The sequence below is a fragment of the Diadema setosum genome, chromosome 19 (genome assembly GCF_964275005.1).
Source record: "Diadema setosum chromosome 19, eeDiaSeto1, whole genome shotgun sequence".
NCBI classification, from domain to species: Eukaryota; Metazoa; Echinodermata; class Echinoidea; order Diadematoida; family Diadematidae; genus Diadema; species Diadema setosum.
In genome coordinates, this window is record NC_092703.1 from 26,007,322 (window position 1) to 26,031,475 (window position 24,154).

A 24,154-nucleotide genomic window follows, 5' to 3' on the forward strand; every position below is an offset into this window, starting at 1 on the left:
TTGTTAAACATTGTACCAAGAGCTAAAGGTTATCATTTACAAGGTACACAATGTAGAAGAAGGAGTCAGCCAACCGTAGAATATAATATTCTAGCAAAAAGGGTTTTGCGCTGTGGGACAGTCAATAATGCATTGAGCATTGCCTGAAGTCAGAGAAAGGCTTTTCGCTGGTGCAACGAAATTGGACCACATTTTGATAATCCAGTTTCCGAACAATAATTGCAATTTCAGCCAATTTTGCAGTTACCATTGTCTACAGCGAATTAATCATATGAATTGTGATCACAACAAATGTGATCATGCGTTACAGTTGCTTTGGTAACTGCATGCAATTTATTGTAGTACTTTATCTGATTTCATTATTTTTATGTATAAGGAGAGAAATTATAGTACCTGCTCTTGATGCTTAAAAGGCAATTCCAGACCAGTTAAAGGGCTCGTATAATTTTGGTTGAGACCTGACTTCAGGTTTTTAACATTTTTTTTTTTTTTTTGGGGGGGGGGGAGATAATGAGAAACCTCTCATGACATATGAAAGAGCATGTAATTCCAAGAGGAATTCAACGTTTATTTGATGAAAATTGGTTATAAAATGGCCGAGATACCCAAAACAGAGCAATACTATGTGGGACCCACATTTTATTACGATCGCTTTGTTTTACTTTCTTTTTGGATGTCTTGGCTATTCCGGAACCGATTTTCATCAAATAAACTTTGAATTCCTCTTAGAATGGCATGCTCTGTACCATTCTATAAGTGGTTTCTTGGTATCTCGCAAAAAAGTTAAAAGCCAAATCCTCAGCTCCACCAACACTGTACCATTCCTTTAAAGCTAGTCTGAAAAAGAAAGAGTACAATTTAGTAAGCGTAACAGTGAAAATGTTACAAAATTGAATGGAATCATGTTTTGGGCCAATAAGTTTCGCCAGTTTTCACAAAATATCTGTCGAACAATTGAAATTGATGATCAAGCAAATTAGTGAGTTAGATGATGTCATCACTTCACAATGTGCCAGAAAGTTGTGCACAAATCCTTGTCATTTACTTTCGTTCACAATGTTTTTGTTGTTGTTGTCGTCGTTGAAACGCAACGTGCCCCAATTCAAAATTATTTCATCTAATTCATATTATTCTGACTGATCATTATTTCGAAGTAATTCACCCAGAATTAACATCATGTGTTACACTTTCATAACTGAAAAAAATTGATTTTATCTATACGAAATTTATTGTACACAATTTAGCGGTGATGACATCATCAGCTTACTCATTTACATATTCATATCAACTGTTCGAGAACTGAAAAAAAAAGGATAGCGAAACTCCATGATTTTATGGAGTCTTTACCGTTGTCAGGGGGTTGTGCTTATGCTGTTTTACCTCTTCTTTCAGACAATTTTCGTGGTTAATGATTGCTCTATACAGAACACTCAGGGGCCCCATTTGATATCTTTTCTGTTTTTATCCATCTCTGAGTCTTTATACGTGTAGACGTGTAAACAGTGTAGGGTCGCTTCTTATCGTCGACAGCAAAACATTATTCAGCTTGTGCCATGTGCAGAGAACCTGCAAGACCGAACAAGCGTTGAAAGGGAATTTTATCGCATCAATTAAAATTATGAAAAGCGCAGTCCTGACGTTCCATTGCATTACATGGATTTGTTCACAATAATTACCATTAAGCTTTTCAGACTCTGATGGACTCGGATCTATGGCGACAATATTGAGCTTTAGAACAGGTATGTTAAATTTACACAGAAGGTGACGTCAGTCACTTTTTGATGGAACAACAATCATCTTCACGCAGTCACGCTGTGATGAGCAATTATTTACCATTAATTTCTTCAAAAGTAGAGCAAACTGTCTGAGCAGGACTTTAATTCTTCATCTCAGACAATAAGGACGAACCTGCAAAAGACTTATTCAGAATTAAATGCATAATAACTCAACATATAAGGTTGCTTGTCACAAAGCTTCAGAAATTTTTTGCATTGCACAAGAATTTTATTCTGTGCAACTTTCCGATGAGTATAAGGCGATTCAAAGCCAACACCTTGCTCGCATTGAAAAGGAAAATGAAAGAAACGAAGAGAGTTCTCGGTTTAATAGTCTGCTTACTATATTCTATTACGCCATTCTAACTAAATTTCTGTCAATTAGATTTGCATGGCGTATGATTATTTCATTAACCCGTAATCGAAATACCAGTTTCGACCTTTTCAGCAGGGAAAATCGAAGGAGGAAGAAAATTAAATCGTTGTATGGAAAAATTACAGAAATCTCACATCACTCAAGCAGGTCTTAATTGACTGGAATTAAAAGTTTCATTATGGCGTCAACGTCTTACTCGAAGAGAAGTATGAGATTACGTTCAAGCACAACGACAAACATCACTGCTTTATGTTCCTATTTAAAGGTCTATACTCTCAGCATGCTGAGTAGAACAGCCCTCAATGCCATATGCAATACTTTTTCATAGACGTCATAAACATCTTACATCGAAGCGCATTTTGCAGATTGCGGACCGTCATACCAATGTGTGTTAGCTTGTACATATTTGTAGTGCGAAATACCACGTCAATTCCCGAGCTTTTGCACAATTATAAGGCAACGAACTTCATATCGTTTTTAATATTACTGAGCACTGAGTCTAACAAAGATCGTTCGTCAATTGCATTACATTTCAAACTTCTCAGAGTAAGTTTTACAGTCAAAGAAACCATGAGTAATTTGCAGCACTCCTTTGGAATAAAGATGTCAGGACGGTATTAATCTAAAAGACTTTCTGTGTTATGTCTTTCAGATATATTATTTCTTCTAGGTTCATCAACTGTGAAAAATAAGTAGCGTTGATCATTCGGCGTTCTCAGATCCATCGTATTTCGAGTTTATTACTTTTTTTAATTCTAGGCATTTGACATTAAAGCATATGTATTTAAACAAGGAGATTATGGAGTTTATAAACTCCCTCATTTAAACCTAAGCACAGTTTCTGCTAATTTTTTTTTTCGATGGTGAGAAAAATAAACCTCAGATAAGCTGACACTTTGGGGATGTTTTAAAATCTTCAATGTAATAATACTACTTCGACAAATACTGAAGACATCATCTTTAAAAAAATAAAGATGGAACTTTGAGGGGAAATGAGTTGCTGTTTAAGTTGCCGCGTGTTACATTAACAGTAGTAGATGTAAATCGTAAAAAAAAAATAAAAAAATATGTATATATATATGTGTGTGTGTGTGTGTGTATACACGAATACGGGCACAAATACGCGCTAACAGCGCAACACACACACAAACACATACACACACAAACGCACACACACATACAAACACAAGGAGAAGTGCCGAAGTTCTCACTCCATGGTTTTGATAGTTTTTTTTTTTTTGTATTTTTTTTTTTTGTGTGTGTGTGTGTGTCTACCTTTATCTACCACGCAGAACCGAATCCTTAGATCGTGAGTGAGGTATTGAGTGTATAGTGGGTAACGCGATACTGGTTTGAATCACGGATAATGCAATCCCTCCGCAACCTCCTTGATGCATCGAGGTCAAGCACGCCAGCCTCATCCGCAGCATTTCCCTAGCAACCGGACATTATGGGGATTTTTTTCTTTCTTTCAGTATGTATTTCTGTGTTGTTGTTTTTTTTTTTCTCACACCGTCGAAGTATTCTTTCTCTGACATTCTCATTAATATGAGGTCAAAAAGATGCAGTAAAACTATTTTGTGAATAACATTCCGATTATAAAATTTTCACCGGTATAGGCCAGAAAAACAAAACAAAACAAAACCACTATAACACCATTTACCTGGTAGTTAAGTCAACGGCAAGGTTGACTGTTTGGTGGTTTTTGGGTGTTTTTTTTTTTTTTTATTAACTGTGCATGCTTTATTGGGAAGAGAGACGCACAACTATGAGGAAAACAAACAAACAAACAAACATAATGATAATGATTCAGGGGCGTGAACAGTGTATCATTTGCATTTACATGAGAAAACGGAAGTGCGACGCCACTCAGTCTTTAAACTGATACTGTTCGATAAAGTCAAATAATTTTTCAAAAGGAACAGGAGACATTTCATTAAAATCAGACAGAGGATAAGTTGTGGAGTTTTGAAGCTTCACCTATTTTTTTTCACGAAACGGTGTTATGATATTGTGCATTGAGTGCTCTCGGAGAGTTGTGGGAGGAATAGGTTAACTCTTATCTCTGTGTGAATTTATATTTATTTGTATGATATGATTCAAGTTCATACTCTGCTTGTACGCATTTTTAGTAGAGTGATCTTGCCAATGCATAGAAACTTTTTATTGTTTTTATTGTTCCTTTTTGTATGTATACATTTTTTACTTTAAATATGATGACTGTTTATGCATTTTATCAAGCAAGCAGGGCTCTTTAGAAATGCAAGACATGTATAGGTCCTGAAAGATTACCCTGTTGAAATAAAGCTGAAATAAACAAATAAATGATATATAAGTAGACTGTCCGTAAGATTGTCCGTATGCAAATTGGAGGAAACGACAGGTGTCATTGCCTATATACGTTTTTGTCCCATATTGATTGTTGATACTGGTAACGTATTTTGATATACTTAAAATAGAAATCATGCTTATCATGGATAATTAAGAACTCACAGCTCTTTCCCTCCCTTTCTTCAAGTCACATGCTATAGTAAGGTAATACAACCTTTCAATCGCTTGATCTGATGACTATGATTTCTTCTTCTTCTTCTTTTTTTGTCAAGGAAAGAGAATTTAGGGATGATTGAGATGCAGGTAAATGGCGACCTTTACAGGTGATGGTATTCTCACGTCCTCCAACTTTCATTTCGTTTTTGTTTGTTTGTTTTTTAATGTTAAAAAAAACCCATAAAACTCAAAATTGCCACCACTCTCTTATTTCATATTCAATTTGATTAAAGTGCATTCTGTTTTTTAGAATGTTAGGATTCATCTTAAACATGAAATGTCTTTATATTCCATTAAAAGTCACTGGAAAAGCCTCAAGATAGTATTTGGCTAACAAACAGAAATGTCAGTATTAGCGGTAATGACAATCTGCAGACATGGCAGAGAATAGTCTGTATGTTCCATCCGACACACATGGGCATACTCACTCTCGGTGATTATGGTGCATGGTTTTAAGGATAATTATGCAGTGATACCTCGGCAACGCATTGGTACCTTAATGTATCCTCCCCGTCAAATGATTATTTCCTGAAACACTATCAAATGTGAAAAAGTTTTTTGTTCCTTGTTTATAATTATGATTCTTTTTAATTTTGTTCCGACTAATAGGCACCATCATTATAAATGCATGTGAGTATGAATGCCAACGTGACACGGAGAATGTGAAATGATGCGGATTACAAGGGCATCGGAGGGAGAATGGACGCATTAGTATCAGGAGCAGAGAGCGTTGGGAGTCAGAATAAGAGTGATAACCTTCATCAATAATGATGATAATACTGCTGGTTCCATTACCAGCAAACAAGTCTTCTGTTGTGGGGATGGGTGAAAGAGTCCCAGCAGCTCGCAGCTCTACCGCCAATCATTCGCCAATTATGTCCGGGCGACGTGCTACCAGTTATTCCAGACGGTTCCGTTTAATCATCTCCCTCATGATCTACCGTTGGTGATGCTTTCTGATCAACTCGTAATTGATGAGGGAAATTAATCATTTTATCTCCCTACCCTCCTCCCCTTCCCCAAACTTTAACTTATACCCCACTTCCCTTTGCACGATAACTCACAGCGGAGTAAGCGAGGATGATGGTCCGGATCGGAGGGGGAGGGGGGAAGAGGAGAAAATGGGGGAAAGGAGGAGGGGGAAATTAAGGGTGGAAGAGGAGGAGGGGTGGAGAGGATGAGGAGTGGAAGGGGAAGATGAGGACGAGTAATATGAGGAGAGTAGAACTTGAGATGTGTGACCTTGAGAAAATAAGCTGAAGCTTAACATGTATTTGGAGTTTGATGCCGAAAGCTTGCACTGTTGTTTCCCCCTCGGGAAAAATCATCGAAAATGCTTGCGTGCTAATTTCGAGGGAAAATATGTTTGATAAACCAGCTGAGTAGAATCTCTGCAAAAGTGGATTCTTCCCTCCCCTCCCCCCTTTGATCTATGCAAAAAGAAAAATTCCCAGCACTCGCTATCTCCTCTGTATTAGATCTAATCCCTGAAAACTGCCCCCCTCGCAACGTGAGCATTGTAATGTCTTCCAATCTCCCGCAAAGAAATCTCATAATTGGACAGAGAAATTTTTCTAAAAACAGCATTTCCATTCTGTAGCACGTCTATTATTATGTATGACGAGTTTGATCGCAAAATGAGTTAACCCCATTCTTGTCAATGTGAAATATTTGCGATTAATCCTGCTTTAAAAAAAAATGTATATATATGTATGTATTATATATTATATATATCATGTATATAAGAAAATATGGAATATTCTTTAATCATCAACAACAAAAACAACAAATATGCCTTTTTATGCAACAAGTAGATATCAGTGGAAAGGTATTACTCTGCTCCACCTAAGTGATGGATGAACTTTAAAATGTTTCAAAATGGCGCTTCAATTGCAACGAAACACCTGAAACCGTTGGTAAGGCCTCTATCTGATGTAGCATTTATGCATGCATTATATCGCGAGACTTTTCAGATGATCCCGTCATGCTGTAACAAGGGAATTTCAATGATCTATAGGCATTGTCCATAGACACATTGTTAGCTGCATGTTCATCCCACATCCATCATGATAATCATAGTGAAAAGCGCTTAATCATACCAAGGACATTCGGATGCCGACTCCACATCATATTGTACATGTCCTATATTCGCCTATTCTACATGCGGCAACGATCGTGTCACCGATGAATGGCGTGAAGCCCATGACGGACGAGTTTATCTCTATGGGGATATCTCTTTGAAAACGTGGACTTCCCATTGGTCTCAAAACTGTCTCCATACGCAACACATGTACGTTAAAAGCTATTTCCTTCTGTTCATTTTCCTTGTAATCATGCCCCCCCCCCTCTCTCTCTCTCTCTCTCCTAGGTCATGTAGGCCACACACGGCGGTATCTTTGCATATAGTAAAAGAAGTTATGGGCTCATTGTGTCTACGTTTTTAGAATTTACTGACATGCACTCTCTCAAACATCCAAAGAATACTTTACGGACAAATTCACCTTTACAATTATGCATGTGGATTGAGTAAGCGCAGCAATATTAGCAAAACACATCAGTGAAAGTTTGAGGAAAATCGGACACTCTGTTCAAAAGTTATGAATTTTTGAAATTTCCGCTCAGTCACTGCTGGAGGAGAAGACTACTACAGCTTGTGATGTCACATGCGTAGAATGATACAAACATGTCTCTTTCAAAACAAAAACAAAAAACAAATAAAAACAAACAAACAAAAAACAAGGAGTATAATATCACCCTCAATATACGTCAGTAACAAGTCGAGAGAATCTGTATTACTTTTCTCCAAAAATGAAATTTTGCGGAATTCTCTAAATTTTCCTTATCGCTCTACATTAAATGGGACATCACAAAGTGTAGTAGTCTTTTCATTCAGCAGTGGCTGCACTTAAACTTTAAAAAATCGTTAGTTTTGAACAAATTGTCCGATTTTCCTAATTTTTTCACTATGATAACGTGTTTTACTGATATTGCTGCATTCAGGCAGTCCACATGTAAATTGAATTGTCCTTTAATTGTTCCGTAAAAAAAAAAAAAATGGATGAAATATAGCCTTCTCCCTTACTTTTGAAGATCATCTCGCATTTATGTCACACCAATAGCATCATATACCTATCTTTAACCCCACCCCCAGCATTTAAACAGAAGTCTCTGAACAGGCCTTACCGCGACGCGGTCGTGACAACGTCAGGAGAACAAAATTCCTCGCCTCGGACAAAAAAAAAACACAAAACACAAAACACACAACAACAACAACAAAAAAACACACACAAAAAAAAAAAAAAACGTAGGAGAGAGCGAGGGGCCGAAAACCTTCCCCGGGTATAGTTTCAACGAAGGGGGTGTGCAGCCCTACTGATGCGACTACCCCGCCCACCGACCAGCGTCCCGTGTCTCTAAACAAAGCATGGTTACGATCACTGATCTAAACATACCCTGAGACCAGTGATTATAATCCATGCACCGATCGGCGTGCGGTGTGTCAATCATCCTGCTATTGCAATGTTGCACATAATATTCTATTACGTAATACTCGTATAAGTCTTCAGAGGTTAGCATTTCCCAGGTGTTTAAGGCAGTGAAGTCACATAATGAAATTCAAAGTAGGTAAAAATTCCAGGCAGTCCCAGTTGGCTATAAATACCCGGTTCAGTGGGCAGTAAGCATCTTTTTCAAGTGTGACGGCAGTGAATTATACCAGGGAGGTGAGACACCTCCCTGATTATACATCTCAAACTCCAATGTCTAGTGATCAGGAAGACGACGCTACCTCTCAGCCCCCATCCCCGCGGGGAGATCAGGGCATGGAAGGCCGCCTTGAAGCTCAACTAGAGAGACCGAGATACTCTCCCGCTTCATGGATAGGGCGGCGGCACACCGTGGTAATGACAAACGGCATGCGAGCCATGCCAGCTGGTGCAGGAGAGCTTCTCCTCCCGGCGATTAGTCCGGACATGCGAGCCATGTCCGCGGGGACAGGGGCGCTGCCCCGCCCATCGGAGACTTCAGCGAGCTAGCCATCCCCATCGACAGCTCAACAGACGACGATATTCTCATGTCAGCCTCCTTTCTGGCAAAACTGATTGCGTTGCCCTGTATGGGTGGCCTTGACTCTGCCCTTGTGGTTATGGTCATTTTGACAACCGAATTGATCCGGATGCCATGTCCTTACAGCCAAACTCTTTCAAAGCCTGGTACCAAATTTGATTTAAACTTAAATTCTGATCTCATTTGGGCCAAATTTAAAAATTGGCTGATTTGCTAATGAAGGCAGTCACACTGCCCATATCGGAAGGTTAAGTGCTCTATAAAATCGCGAAGCAAATGCTCAATATTATTGCCATCGAATGCCCAAGCAGTTCTCACGCCAAAAATCGAGAGCAAAATTTGGGCGATCCTCCTTTACGAGGCCTAGGTCTTGTGAGCTCCCAACCTCTACAACAAAATGTAGTGAAGGGACTTCTACCACATAGATAAATCCTTTCTGAAATTCTCAGATCATGCACGGATAATCATCCATGCAATTGACACAACGAGAATTTTAACAACTCATGTCACCATCGATGACCTGACACTCCCGGGCTTTGCTTATCGTATGATCTGAGCATGCACCATCGAGGTATCTTGAAACCCCTTCTCAACCCTTCTCAGCAACACTTGCGCAGCAAGTCGATTCCACTAGGTAGAAAGTTGTTCAGAAAGACATCTGAGAAAAATTGACAAGTGTCACATAAGCATACATCGTGTGTCATGAATGTCTCTACGCAAGCCAGCAAAAAAAAAAAAAAAAAAAGGGATGAGTACTGTCCGTTCAGTGCTGGAAATCTCAAGCTTTCCAAAGATGACTGGTCAAAATAATTCCCGAGCCTTGGATATTGGCCACAATATTTGGCTATGAAGCCAATAATTTCATTTCAACCCCATACCAATAAATGTTTCCTCTACAAAGTGTACATTCTACCGAGGAGGAAAAGGCAACCCATGAAGAATTGTCTCCGAACATTCTCGCAAAGCAAGCTATTAGAGAGATTCCTCACATGGAGTATCAACTCTATTCTAGCGCTACCAAAGACTGGCGGTCTAAGTCCAATCATAAATTTGAAAAACTTGAACAAATTTGTAAGATACGAACACTTCAGAGTGGAACAGTTTCGCTTGATTACGGCCTTAATTTTGCCCCTCCAAAGGGTGCATATTTATCCGTATCCGTTCACCTTGTTCATCAAGCATAGTCTTTCGAATGGAATAGATTTCACTGCATTCCTTCAGTGCCTTCCATCTGGCCTTAATTCGACCCCACAGAATTTCCTTAAAGTTATGAAACCTGTCTTTGCCTCGGTGAGTAGTGGCATTAGAACAATCACCTATTTCGATGATATCCATATTCTTTCTCACACCAGAGAAGAGTGTCTTGACAAAGCCAATGATCAACTTGCCATCCTTAAAGAGTTTCAGTAAGGATTTCGACAAATCCAGTTTCAACCCAAAGCACGTCGAGACCTTCCTTGGTTCTCACATTAATTCCCAGCAAATGATTTTCAGTTTTTTCCTCAGAACAAGATTGACAAGGTTACTGCCCTTGGAAATTCAATCTTGTATGGCAACGAAACCAAATTTCGGGATTTTAATGCCTTCCACAAAGAAAATTACATTCTCGTCACTTGGGACTAGAAAAAGTAAATCAACTAATGCTCTGCGTAAAGCAGAAGATGACATCGACACGAAGTTTGGTGTCGTTACCTAGTCATGCGATACAAAACATTCTTTGGTGGTGGCTGTCTCGCAAGACAAAGAATTATTTTCCACCTTCATTAGCATGATAATTTAAAGCGATGCTTGCATCTCAGTATGGAGAGTAGTTAGTTCTGAACAATGACAATTCCTTTGCTCAGAGAGTCTGGAGTGCCAAACGGAATTCCACGCATAGCAATGTGTGTAAACCTCTTGCAATTCAGAACGGTCTTGAAGCCCTATGTGGCTCGTGTACAAAAAATGTGCTTATTCGTAATTTGGTCAGACATTTCTACAGCTAGTAGCATACCTGACCCGAACGAATTCACGGCCAACATTGGAATTGGTGTCTAGCAATTGGATATCAGCTTCACATTCAACAGATGTAGATAATTCTGAAGTTTTCTGCTTGTCTCGCAGAGACATGAACAACTAATTACTATTTTACATGTTTTTCACCACACAATCCACAAACTCTACATATGGATTAGCAACACTCCTCATGTCAAATGGAAGCCAAGTTTTATTGCCCTGAATTTTGATGCCTTTTTCCTTACCCTAGAACGTTTTCAGTCCTCCACAAGCTTCAACTGGACAAGGTGACCTGAGCAATCCTCATTGCCCCAATGGTGGCGGCAGCCATGGGTCTCATTATCGCTCAAAATGCGAATAGCCCCACATCTATTACTCCAAGAGAAAATTCTTGCCCCACACCCTCACCCACCGACGAGCCTCCAGCTCACACTAGCCGCCTGCATGGGGGCTCTCTGCTAGCGATGGCAAGTGGCAGACACATCGCAGCACGCTGCAAAGCTCCTTTCATCATCATGGCGAGAAAATACCAATAAACAAAACAAATGAGGGTGCTTGAAGACAGTAGCAATGTCTGTATTCTGAACAATCTTGTGATCCTTTTTAACCCGTCTACAGAACACGTTGTCAACATCTAAGCCTATAGCATAGCTTTTCAATAAAGCCCACTCCACGATTAACTCACAGACCTGCTCGGTCTTCCATACTACCTGAAACCGAGAGCTATGACATAGACAAACAGCCCCTATAGTCAGACTTATGAAGGGCGTATCTAACTCCGACCCTCGCAAGCCTAAATACAACAACACTTGGGATGTTTCAATTGTTTTGAATCACTTTTTATCGTTTTAAGATACCTATGAACTATAGATTCCTTCAGTGCCTTGAGCCAAAAACAATTTTCCTAGCTCGTTTCGGCAAAACGTACACAAATGCTGAGACATCTAGTTCTTATGACATTACCGGAATATGATGCCACGTTTGCACATTAGAGATATGGAAGGTATATCTCTAACCAGGTAATTAAAGTGCCGTGCCTTCTTTTACCTCCAACCCTAAACTCTGTGTCCTGATCAACTCTTCATGAGTATATTAAATGCACAGAACATCTCCAACGAGCAAGTTCAGAAGGCAAACTCACAATTTCTCCGAAACATCCCAACAAATCGGTGACGACAAGCATCTTGGAGCGGAGGCTGAAAGCCAGTCCCTCGCAGCTGCTTGTATAAACACTTAAAATATAACTATACTGTCAATAGCTGTACGTATACATCCCTGTACACTGTACTGACTGCTGCATACAGTTAGGTGTGAATGTATTATTGCTATGGGAACATGTGCCGAGTTTGTTCTGTCTTCGAGATCAGTATGAAAGGGTACCACAGGACGTACCTCGTGTTCATATATATAAGGATTTGAAAGCACAGTCATCCCGCGTTCATCCCAGACTCTGGTCTGGTAAGACATCCACGGATGCTAATATGAAAGTGGTATCACATTCTCAGCTCATAGCTACAGAAGCGCCGCAACTTCTAAACTTTCGCGCATGAAGTATAAAGGTCATAATGAAATCTTGTCCACAACTGACTGGACGAACGCTGGTACATTTTGAACCTTATACCGTCTAACGATTGATTCCACATTAGTTCAACAATTCTCAGTTCTGCTGAGTTAGAAAGATACATGTAAATTGTGATAGTATGTGTATACCTGTATATTAGTATCTCAGTTAAGAACAATGTCATAATACGAGTCAGATAAGACACAAGACCATAAATCACGTTACGTTGTGCATTGGAAAATGGCGACACATTATTCGGCCACTCGTTTAGGAGATTCGGTCCACCAAACTGATGAATTTAAACTCCTATATCAACCCAAAATGCAATGGACTTGCCTCTAATTATTGCTGCAATATTACTATGCCGAGTATGAACTGGTTAATGTCTAATTCTTCCTTCAAATGTACATGAATATTAAGGAAATAAAGTCAAACTTGAACTTGAACTTGAACATGATTAGGATTATGCCTTGATTGGAAAATCGGTACAAGAGGTCCATCGTATTTGATTAATTTGTCTGTGCGCTATCATGCTTAATCCTGCTCCAGTTAAAGCACGCAAGGTATCAAAATGATATCATACTCAAAACCTATGCCTTGCAACTTATACTAGTAGGTTCTCAAGCAAACTTTGCTCGAGTTCTTCTCTTGTTTGCGACAATGTGTGTCACCATCGATAGACATTCTCTATGCATGAGGAGTCATGACCAAAGTTTCAACCTTGTTGTGAAAACTGTCCATCATCCTTCTTGTCCTCTTACCCTCACTCATGCCACTAGACTGACTTCTGTATGGAACTTTGAACATGCTAACCTCTGAAGACTTATACGAGTATTACGTAATAGAATTCCTAAATTATACAAGTAATAAGAAGTATAATTAGAATTCTATTAGTAATAATGAAGTATAAGTCGAAGAGGTTCCCACCCAGCATCTCATTTGATCGATACTCTTCAGTTCTGAACCCTCCCTTTACAACACTGTACAGAAGTCAAAACTGGTGGACCTTTATACTGTATGCTGATGTTCTGCTTAATTGCTTGACTTGAGATGTCCATACGTATAAGAATGCTCCGTGCCTTTGGAACAGCAATGATTGTGCTTTATTTATTGCTTGTCTGTATGATGAGAATGATCAGTGAGCTAATTGTCTGCATTGCACCCAATACTGCATAGTGTTGCTGGTCTGCCTATTTAAAGCCGTATTCTCTTTGAAAAGATGCTTACTGCCCACTGAACCGGGTATTTATAGCCAACTGGGACTGCCTGGAATTTTTACCTACTTTGAATTTCATTATGTGAGTTCACTGCCTTAAACACCTTGGAAATGCTAACCTCTTCGACTTATACTTCATTATTACTAATAGAATTCTAATTATACTTCTTATTACTTGTATAATTTAGGAATTATACGTGTTCAGTGTGTCAAATCATGGAATGCTACGGCAGTTGCGTTCTATCAAGAGGTTTACCCGGGTAATATCAGGGTAATGTCAGGGTAATCTCGCGGTAGTTATCCCAGCTGGCATGGGTAGTAGTCTTTTGTAAAAGTTACCGCGACAACGTACGAGCAACATTTTGCGAGTAAAAAAATAATAAAAAAATCAATAAACATGAAAAAAAAAAAAGTTACCCTGACCCGGGCGTTGTCGCGGTAACAAGGCTCGGTTACTACAGGGCTTTTTAATAGACGCATGTGCAAGAAGAACAAGATCGACACATCTCGGGACGTTTGATGGTGTAAATATCGAATAAAAAGGCATTTCTAAACCACTCATTCCTTATACGAATCGAAATTGTCGAAAAGCAGAAACATACTGCACGTAACACTTTCCCTCTCAAAAACATTTTCACCGGTAGATTTCTAAATCAGAAATACTATTGATGAAACTTAAAACTTATAACACAGGAACATGATTGTCTAGTTTCGCTTACAGATTCACAGCACAACTGATACGGCGTATTATGAAGCAGCAACCCGGAAATCTAAGGTAAAAATGAATCCAGATTGTATGGGCGATAGTTTCAGAAAAATCTGCAAACTTAAGGTAAAGTTGTGGAAATGCTTGTTTCATATCAAAAACTGGTACTACTTTAGCAACACCATTTAATATCCCTAACATAGTTTAGGATGATACATTTTGGGATAAAGACAGGTATATCTGTATCATACGCGAAAGTGAAGAGAGAGAAAAAAACAACAACAACCATGGACATGGCAGACACAAATGGCAAAAGCTATGAGTGAATGTTATGAGACCTACTACGTAGGTAGATAGATGCTTCGGAGATAAGAATTGTGATGAATGGGATAGCACTGTGGCATCTTAACCTACACTATGCATTCATGTCGGTGGATTCATTCAGTTGAATGATGGAACTTTTGATGAATGGCTTCACAGATGAGTACTAATAGTCGATATGGTGATGATCAAAAGAAACGCGTACAGCAATATTGTAAACAGGGTCCTGTGTATACTAGTATTATGAATAATGTATTTCATCTTGTTTATTCCACATTCGCCAATAGCTTCTTCTATCATTGCGCTGATGGACAACTTACCGTAGATGTGGAGAAAGAGTGTGTTAGCGCGTGTGTGGGCGTGTCAAAGAATGATGATTGGCATGCTTGAGTCGATTGGAATACCAAGGGTGTGGTGAGACATTCGGAGGTTGTCTACACGTTAATGTGACCTCGATATGCTTTCACGGATATCAAATATGTGTGGCGGTTCCACTCCGTCAATGTGCGTAATGGTTGGACTTCGCTATATAGTTCATCATATTCAAGAAAATATATGCTTAGTTATCAGTTAAGTTTGAATGTATACTCGCGGTGCAAAGAGTGCTATTCTAGCCATTATATATATATATATATATATATATATATATATATATATATATATATATATATATATATATCAAATTTAAAGACTGGATCCGTCAAGAATTTGGGTCAATAATACGCAACTATGTCTACAATCCTTAAGAATAATTAGTCACTCCATAAACGCACTTTCGCATCATCTTTAATCATGTGCACTAAAACACAAGTGATTTGCTTCGTTTGTTTTCGTGACATTTTGTTTCATTTTGCATTATTATGTGTTTTCAAAACTGAAACGGCTAAGAATAGACAACCATGCAGTCATGTGGGTATAAGTAAACATTATGAGTGATGACAATCTATTACAGATGAAGATCTCAATGTGGATGCATGCAATTTCCTTTTCCGCGGTATGTGTGGTGTTCTATTTCTTTGTAATATTTGGCTTCTTCTGTTTATTATGCAAAGAATACCATGAAAGTGAAAATGATGCAGACGATAATGTACTTTCGAGAGTAGCCTGTTTTGCTAAACCGCCATTGCTAAATCACTTGTAGGCCGATTTTATGTGATAATTTATTATCAGGCCAAAATATCACTGTGTGCGAAACGTGAAGCAGACGCAGTGTTCGTCTCCGGCATCACATCATTATTTTGGAGTAAAGCATTCTGGCCATTACTATCTCAACAGTCCTAGACTTTCTCTGTCAAACTGCTTCAGATAGACCAAAGCTGAGACGGGAAAATGAAGAACAAATTTCACATTGATTGTCTAACTTCCCGTAATCATCAACGAAAGTTGGCGGAAATAAACCATGAGCAACATTATATCCCAGTGTTACTCTTTTTTTATCCTATAATGGTTTTTACACTCTTCCCGGAAAACGAAAAGGTGATATCTCTGCACGTCTTTAAAGAGCTTGCCATTTTTGCTTATGAACGCACGTGAAGCTATCTCTATACAAATGATACTGAAAATCCTTAGTATCCCCCTCTGTCACTGTGAATGCTTTTATAAAGAAGATGACTATAATGATCATGGTTTCATAGGAATAAACTGAAATGATTTTGACATCGTTTGATATTATCAACTGCACCTAAAGCTATATTGTATAAAGGAGGAAGCCATCCGTCTGTTAACAACGTCAACTTCTATCAACCGTCTATGGACATAATGATTATTGTGTTCACCATTTCCATGTGTTTTAGTCCGGGGTCTGATTAATCCATTTCATTTCATTTCATGTCAATTTGTTTTCATATTTCTCACATCACAATAAAGTATATAAATACGAAAATTATACAGAACATAGATTAGATGGAACTTCACCGGAATGTACAAAAATTTGTCTTGGTATAAACACAAGGTCTGTATACATGCGAGTTAAACTAATGTCATATATAATGCGAAAAATATGATGGGGCCTGCGTAAAAGCAAGCTTGCAGAGCCGCAGGTCCCGTGATAAATCAGATTAGGGGAACTATGAAATACAGATATTTTTTTTTTTTCGACCATACTATAACTGGGGGAACCGATTAAAACGAACAAAAATCAGTGTTACTAAATAAAATATAGAAAGGTCATCTGTACAAGACAAAATGTATCCCATCCTAATCGAACATTTCATAAAATCTAATTAACTTTAAAACTCAATACATGTAATTACTAAAAAATCATCGTACAGCATCGCAACAAAATCAACGCATTGAAAATAAGTTTATGCGAAGCTTTCTAAAAGGAATAAGTACAAAACATAATTAGTGACAGGTATCAAAATGGCAAATGTTAAATGGATATGGTATTAATAAAGAGAGATGAAGTAAATTAACTCTTATGTGTCAATGAGTCAAATGTGCACGAATTTCACACACAAACGAATGGACAGGAAATAAACGTTGCACAAAATGGGTTAAAACCATAGAATATGGACTATAGAAGCTACGTTTGTTCAGGAAATGAATTTTGTTATCATTTTGACCATTGTCGCTGTTTTTTTCATGCATCATTACATAACGTCCGACCGTCGTCCAAGTCACCTGACATTAAAACGACGTCACATTATCATTAAGAACCGGTAATCATTAAGGTCATACTATCGTCTTTGTGAGTCGTCAGGTTGAACTCCGACTCACGAAGGTTCATCACTGGCCCCTCTCTGCACCCACCACCCCTCCCCCCCCCCCCGCCCCCTCCTCCCCCATTCTCTCTCCCGCTTCTTCCCTGGCATCGCCAGGACAACAGATCCAAGACGGAGAGTTTTTTTCTTACTCCCACTCATCAAGTAGTGTGTGATTTGTTTCAGTTTAAGGGGATTGCAATAGTTTTGGCCGAGATGGGGGATATAGATTGATTTTCCTTTTTTTGCGAAATAATTAGAAACCACTTATGAAATAGTAAAGAGCATACAATACCCAGAGGAATTCAAAATGTATTTAATGAAAATCGGCTTTGAAAATGGCTAAGATATCAAAAACTAGAAATGTCGCTACGGCGACTGGTGTATGCCTCCGCCATAATGCATGGTTCTCCTAATAGGTCGATAGTACAATGTCTTGACAATGTGTGATGACAGTTTCACACAATTGGCAAAATATTAAAATGACAGGTTTGCCACAAATGTGCTGAATGTTCACTTTCCTAGAACTAGGTTCAATTGGATGAATGATTAAAACGTCAGAGTGCAGGTATTTGGGGGAACTGATGATTTTCACTTGACTTTTGATCCTTTTACAAGTTTATGCATTGAGTAATTTTCAAGGTATTGAGAAAAAGTATAATTTCAGTATCAAATGGTAAAATAGTATTATCGAAACCTGGCCTTTGACCTTTGACCCCACAGTTCCAAAGAGAATCACTGTTAGGTAGAACATGCATAAATATGTAAGTTTCATGATAATACCTTGAGTTACTTTTGAGATATGGAGGAAGAAGTGCAATTTAGCACTTTCACTTGACCTTTGACCTTTTGACCTTTTGGCAAGAAACTTCCCACAGAATATATATTGGGTTATACATGCATACATCAAGTCTTAAAAAATCCTTCAGGCACTGCATAAATATAAGGAAAGTAGTGATATTTTGAGGAGTTGACCTTGACCTTTGACCCCTGACCTTTGACCCATGACCCCAACTTCCCTAGATAATCACTGCCCATCGGTACATGCATATATACTAAGTTCCATGAAGATACCTTGAACCATTTGCGAGATATGGAGAAAAACATGAAATTTCAACCTTTTTTCACAAAATAACCTGTGACCTTTGACCTTTGACCCCGTGACCCTAAAATCGAAACAAAGTATTATCCCCCCAGGATATACCCTCATACCAAGTTTGATGCAAAACCACCTCACGGTTCTTGAGATATCGACAAAAACAAAACGGGACGGACGTACGGACGGACGTACGGACGGACGGACGACCCAAAAACATAATGCCTCCGGCCACTTCGTTGGCGGAGGCATAAAAAAAAAACAAAGGTGTTCCTGATAAAACGTTGGTCCCACCTTTTATAAGGACCTCTTTGTTTATGTTTTGGATGACTCAGCCATTTCAAAACCGATTTTCATCACGCAGATAAACTCGGACTTCCTCTTAGAATTGTACGTTCTTTCACATTTCACAAGTGATTTTTAATTGTCTCGCAAGAAGTTACAATCTGAATTCTACATCTAAACCAACTATATAATCCCTTTAAAGTCACTCCCCCGCAAAGATCAAAAGAATGTACAAAAAAAAAAAACTGTTCGGATTTCTTGTGCAAAGCAATGCCAAGAAGAAGGATCGATGCACCATATCCCTCCCCTTCCTATCCCCTCCCTTTATCACATATTGTACGATGTGATGATGACGCGACGACATGCCGACATTGCAATGCCCTGGGGAAACATCACAGTAAAAATAAGAAACATACTTCTCAAATTGTTGAAAATTTTTTTTTTCTTTTTGAGAGAGAGAGAGAGAGAGAGAGCTCTCATGTGTCGTCAGCGCATGGATAAAAGAACAGAAAAATACATGTATATGTACATAACAAACTCCGGAGAGTATTTGAGTATTTGACAATGAAATGAAATGGGATGCGATATGAGAGTTAAATGAAATGTTGAATAGGAATATGAGTTGCATATGAGAAGAAATTGAAAAGGTGATTATCGGTGTTTCAGACACCGCGTAACAAATTTTGCGTGAAGATTTCGCCCTCAGGCGTTGCGTATACTTCGATTCTGTCCTTCACGTTATAACAAGCGGCAACCACATTGCATGAAACTGCGGTGATATTCTACCTTAAGTGTTCTTCAGAGAAGGTATCGCATAATAACGAAGTTCGATTTTAGCCATCCAGTACGGATGTCTACAGAGAAAATACTGCACTTCAGTATCGTTGTTTCCTTTGTAATGCCGCTCTATTACATCTCTACGACTAAACGAGGCGAATATGAACAGATAACAGCACCTGCCAGCAGTATCCGACTAATTATTAATCCTGCTGTATTATGTCAGCATTTCCGCGAAATGGCACAATGGACCAGGCATGAAAAATAAATGGGTGAAAATACTTTTCGAAATGGGTGAAAATACTTTTCGTGGTTATTGTGCCCGTGCTAAACAGGTATTTCCCCATATACAATGCCGAACGACACTATCGTCGAGGTATAAACCTATTCGATTTTTAAAACATTGCATGCCAGCTACAACTGGGGGCTTTCAAAATAAATAATGAAGAAAAGATGATTCAGTGGGATATGTAATGAGTCAGTTGTATTGCTATGTCAGTGCACGAATCAACTATTATTAGGCATACTGAAGCCTCCCCCCCCCCCCCCGCCCTTATGACTGAAATAGACATTTACATAAAATTCAAGGAACACGTAAAGCGTACTGGTCTATAACTTTATGAGTTTCCCAGAATCTCGAAGGAAATGAATGCACCGGTTTGATTTTTCAAACTAAAATCGCTGTTAACGTATTTTTCAGGAAGTGGAAATGATAAACTGAGTGTAGATCGATAAACAATGAACAGTTTGAGGATGCATTCAAGATGTGCACGAAAGCGGGAACCGTGGGCGGATTAATGTTGCAGGAAACCACAAATCTTGACTACTTTCTAACTGTGCCATTAATGCGCTGGCGATAAAAACTACAATTCACCAGAGTGGTAAATCCCGAGAGGTCGAGAAGAAGAAAGAGTGGGAAGTTCCAGAAATCGAAAGTTATCGATGCCATTTGAAGGGGAAAAAAATGCAGTATAGCCCTGTCTATCCCCAGGCTGGGGTGAGACGCATTGCTCTTTCTGAAGGGACTATGGGATAGCGATGATTATGACGTCACAAAGGAGATAAAATACATCACAGTGAAAAGTAATGTCCGTCTCACCTGCTCCATTTCCGCGTTCATTACCAGCGCTGTACATAAAGGGAGCTGACTGTTATAAACATCTTCAGCCAAAAACTGCGTATACGTATGTATTCACAATCACATTATGCCTACGGGTGATCTATTCAATGCACCTGCTCCTGTAAGATTTGCGTTAATTGTTCCTAGATTGGGCTCGCCCCAGGATGAATATAGGACAGTCTTTGGGTGTTACCTGGACGACCTTTTTTGAGTAAACTTCCATAGGTAGGCATGGTAGAAAATAACACTTGCGGGATTCTTAAACAATTGTTGAATTATGTTTTGATGCGTCATGGACAGGCGCATAGAGGGAGACTGCCTTTTATAGTCCAAATAGTGTATGGGTTGCATGGTTTTCGACGTATGTTGTGAGAAAAAAAAAAGAAGTCATATGATGTAAGAATCACTTTTATCAAATGCAATACTTTCTTAACAAACAACTTTCATTAAAATTATTTAAATAAAACTTTAATGAGGCTTTTCCGACACAGCATCAACTATAACAAGCGCGCGAGTTAGTTTTAGTTATGAAAAAAAAAAAAAGTTCGCTAAATTGCGCATGGCCCATTAAACATGATGAATGGCTTCTTTATACGCGTCCCTTTGATTGAAGTATGCACTGATTCGAATACAATAGAAAACCGCCAAACAACCCCCCCACACACACACACACACACACACGATGTTCACATTTAACACACAACAAAATTGTTTAAAAAAAAAAAGAAGGGGTAAGACCATTTTTTTTTTCCTTTTCACTGCAGAGACGATACGTGTTAGATATTATCAGAAGCGTGTTGAAATGGAATTTCCCACTTCGAGGTGTCTGTCACGTTTCATGCGCAGTCTAATTCAGTTGATCGAGCGCTGAAGGTCCATTGTCTTCCGGGCACGTACGATGTCAGGTGCCAAATTCGCCCAAGTTCATTGAAGTTGTAACATTCATGACGTTGAATACAAAACTCTACCCAGCTTTCCCTTGATGTAATTGGGAAGCATGTAAAGTCAATACAACATCGCATTTTGTGCGCGGCATAGTATACGATGATCAGTGTGTCGTGTCGTACACAGATACATTCGTAAAATATTCTGCAGGGAATGTCCTACTCGAGTTGATTGCAAACTTAAATAATGAACTGTGGTCCGGATTGTGGTCCTTTTGTGGGGCAATGTTTTCCAATGTCGCCCCACCCCTTAAATCGAGGCAAGGCAATATCAAAAAGCTTGTCTGACTTTCTCTGTAGCATATTTAGCATGTTTAGTGTGATAATAAAAACAAGAATGTGCAATATGAAATATTGTCGGTAGTTTCAGTATATCAATACCACTCACAAGAGGGGTTAGTGATAACACTATGATATCTTTAGGAGGTGGTATTAACAGACGGCGTTGTTGCTCACTGGCGACTTTTTCGTGACAATCTCGAACTCTCAAACACAGTTTTCCTATCGTCTCATAATGACAGAAAAGTGACTTCTTTGAGAACAGATACCCGTGTCCACACTGCAGTGCCAAAGTTTCGATAAAGTTTGACACGCCTAGCAACGAACGCAAACGGTATACGTAACACTCGTATATGCAATTAAAACACGCACACACACACACACACACACATACATACATAAACACGTCTATCCAATGTCCATCAACTACTTTATCTATTTGAGCATGTTGAAACACAAAGTCGCAAGTCGGAATGGGCATATCATTGAACTAGCGTTAGATAGGAATAAGTGCCATATCACCACACTTACCTAGAGTGTGAATTGCCGAAACAAATGTCCAGTTATATCTCAGTATAATATCCACCATTGCTTGGGCCTGCAGGGTATCAGATGGGCATACTCTTAGGAAGTATTCGTAGAGCGTCTTGTCGCTAAGGTCCCGACTGGTCGCCGAGTAGGCCACTTGAGGGATGTTGAACAACTGCAAGAGATTCTGAACTTGGATCGCTACGGCGCTAGAGCCTGGTCCTATGACTGCGGCGATGGGTTTGCGTTCGATCGAGGTACGCCTCGCAACGGCACTAAGCCCGGTTTCTCCGGGATCCAGGGCAAGTCCATCAGGAACCGCGCACTCAAGCCTCGAGTCCCTGACCGAGGAGGACGTCTCGAGATTGTCGCTGACAAACTGGAGACTCTGTTCCAGGGCTACAGATGGGTACCAGCACGAGTCGCGAATCTCACAGCCCAGTTCGACTTCGGGCAGGATATTTGGGTCCTTGTTGATTTTCTCTAGAGTGTGTAGCATGACCTCCACGCGGTGAATTCCGTACTGCTCCCGTATCTCCCCGCAGCGTCGGGCAGTGGCCTGCTCCTTCTTCGGTGGAATGTTGTGTACGGAGAATAAAGCTCCGATGATGAGATCGCCGTCCATTCGTAAGACCTTCCGTTTGACGGTCGACGCCGATAACGCGGTAGGGACGACGAGCGAGGCCACGACCACGGCTACGCAGAAGCCAACAACGGAACGACGTATCGCATCGGGCCAGCATGCACACCAAAGCTCCATCATAGCAGTCAACATGAAGCAAGTCTCAAAGTCGAAAACTGAGAGTTGACTTCATACAACGAGGATTACAGCATACTAGCTTAGCATGATAAAATCAAACGATTCAAACGCCGTTCTTTCGGCAGCATTCGCGCGGGGAAAAAAAAAGAAAGAGAAGGTCCAACACATCAAGAAACTAAAACAGCCGCAGGAGGATCATGGCAATGTACCTCTAGTTGATCTCTAGCAATCTGCAGCTCATAATGTGCTTCGAAGTTCCTAGCAAATGGTAATCCACGTCGAACTTAAAAAGATGAAGGTGATGATGATCCGCTAGAATCCTCTGAGTAAACTTTGAAGAGACAGCAGCTACAAGTGCCAATATCCAACAATAACATGTTTAATATCCTACTAGGTAAAAACTCCACAGCGACTACTATCTACTAGTATCATTATCAGCAATGTTGCCTAAAGGGATGTCTTCCAAATATGAATGAAGAGGGGAAAAAATAATCCACAACTACAACAGTTCGTCACCTTGCCACCTTGCTGCCGTACCGACCGACGCCGGTATGTAGTGCAGGTAAAAAACTGTTCGTCGGGCGCTTTGGTTTTTTGACAGGATATATCTCTACTGTCGTCTGCTCGCTTTCAGGACGATCCTGATTGGCTGAGAACTTAGGCACTGGATATCATGGACAGCGCAATCGCGTGGGAGCTCACACTTGCCCGCAGCTGCGGAGCAATCATTACAATGACGAATATTGCGCTAAAGAGGGCGACATGCTAATCTAATGATAGAGCTACCCAGGCAGCGTTACCAGGGTAGCAACGCAAGCGCCATATCACAGACGTGATTGAACCGTTGTTAACCTGTAAATTGAAGCCCCCCCCCCCCCCTAAAAAAAAAAATGATGACAATGACAATGATAATAAACAATGATGATAATGATGATAATAATGATGTTAATAATAATGATAATAATGATGATGATAAATAATGATAATAATAATAATAATAATAATAATAATAATAATAATAATAACAATAATAATAATAATAATAATGATAATAATAATAATAACAACAATAACAAATGGATGAATAAATAAAATGGAATA

The 24,154-nt window shown here is 39.4% G+C and overlaps 1 protein-coding gene across 1 annotated transcript in view; it reads right to left on the reverse strand.

Annotated features, from left to right (window-relative positions):
• LOC140242381 (metabotropic glutamate receptor 1-like) overlaps positions 1-23,053 on the reverse strand; it is a 172,351-nt gene extending 149,298 nt beyond the window's left edge. The window contains exon 1 of the mRNA XM_072322117.1: positions 22,297-23,053. Within this exon, the coding sequence (XP_072178218.1) occupies positions 22,297-23,053 (757 nt within the window). The remainder of the gene's footprint in view (positions 1-22,296) is intronic.
• Positions 23,054-24,154: the final 1,101 nt, after the last annotated feature.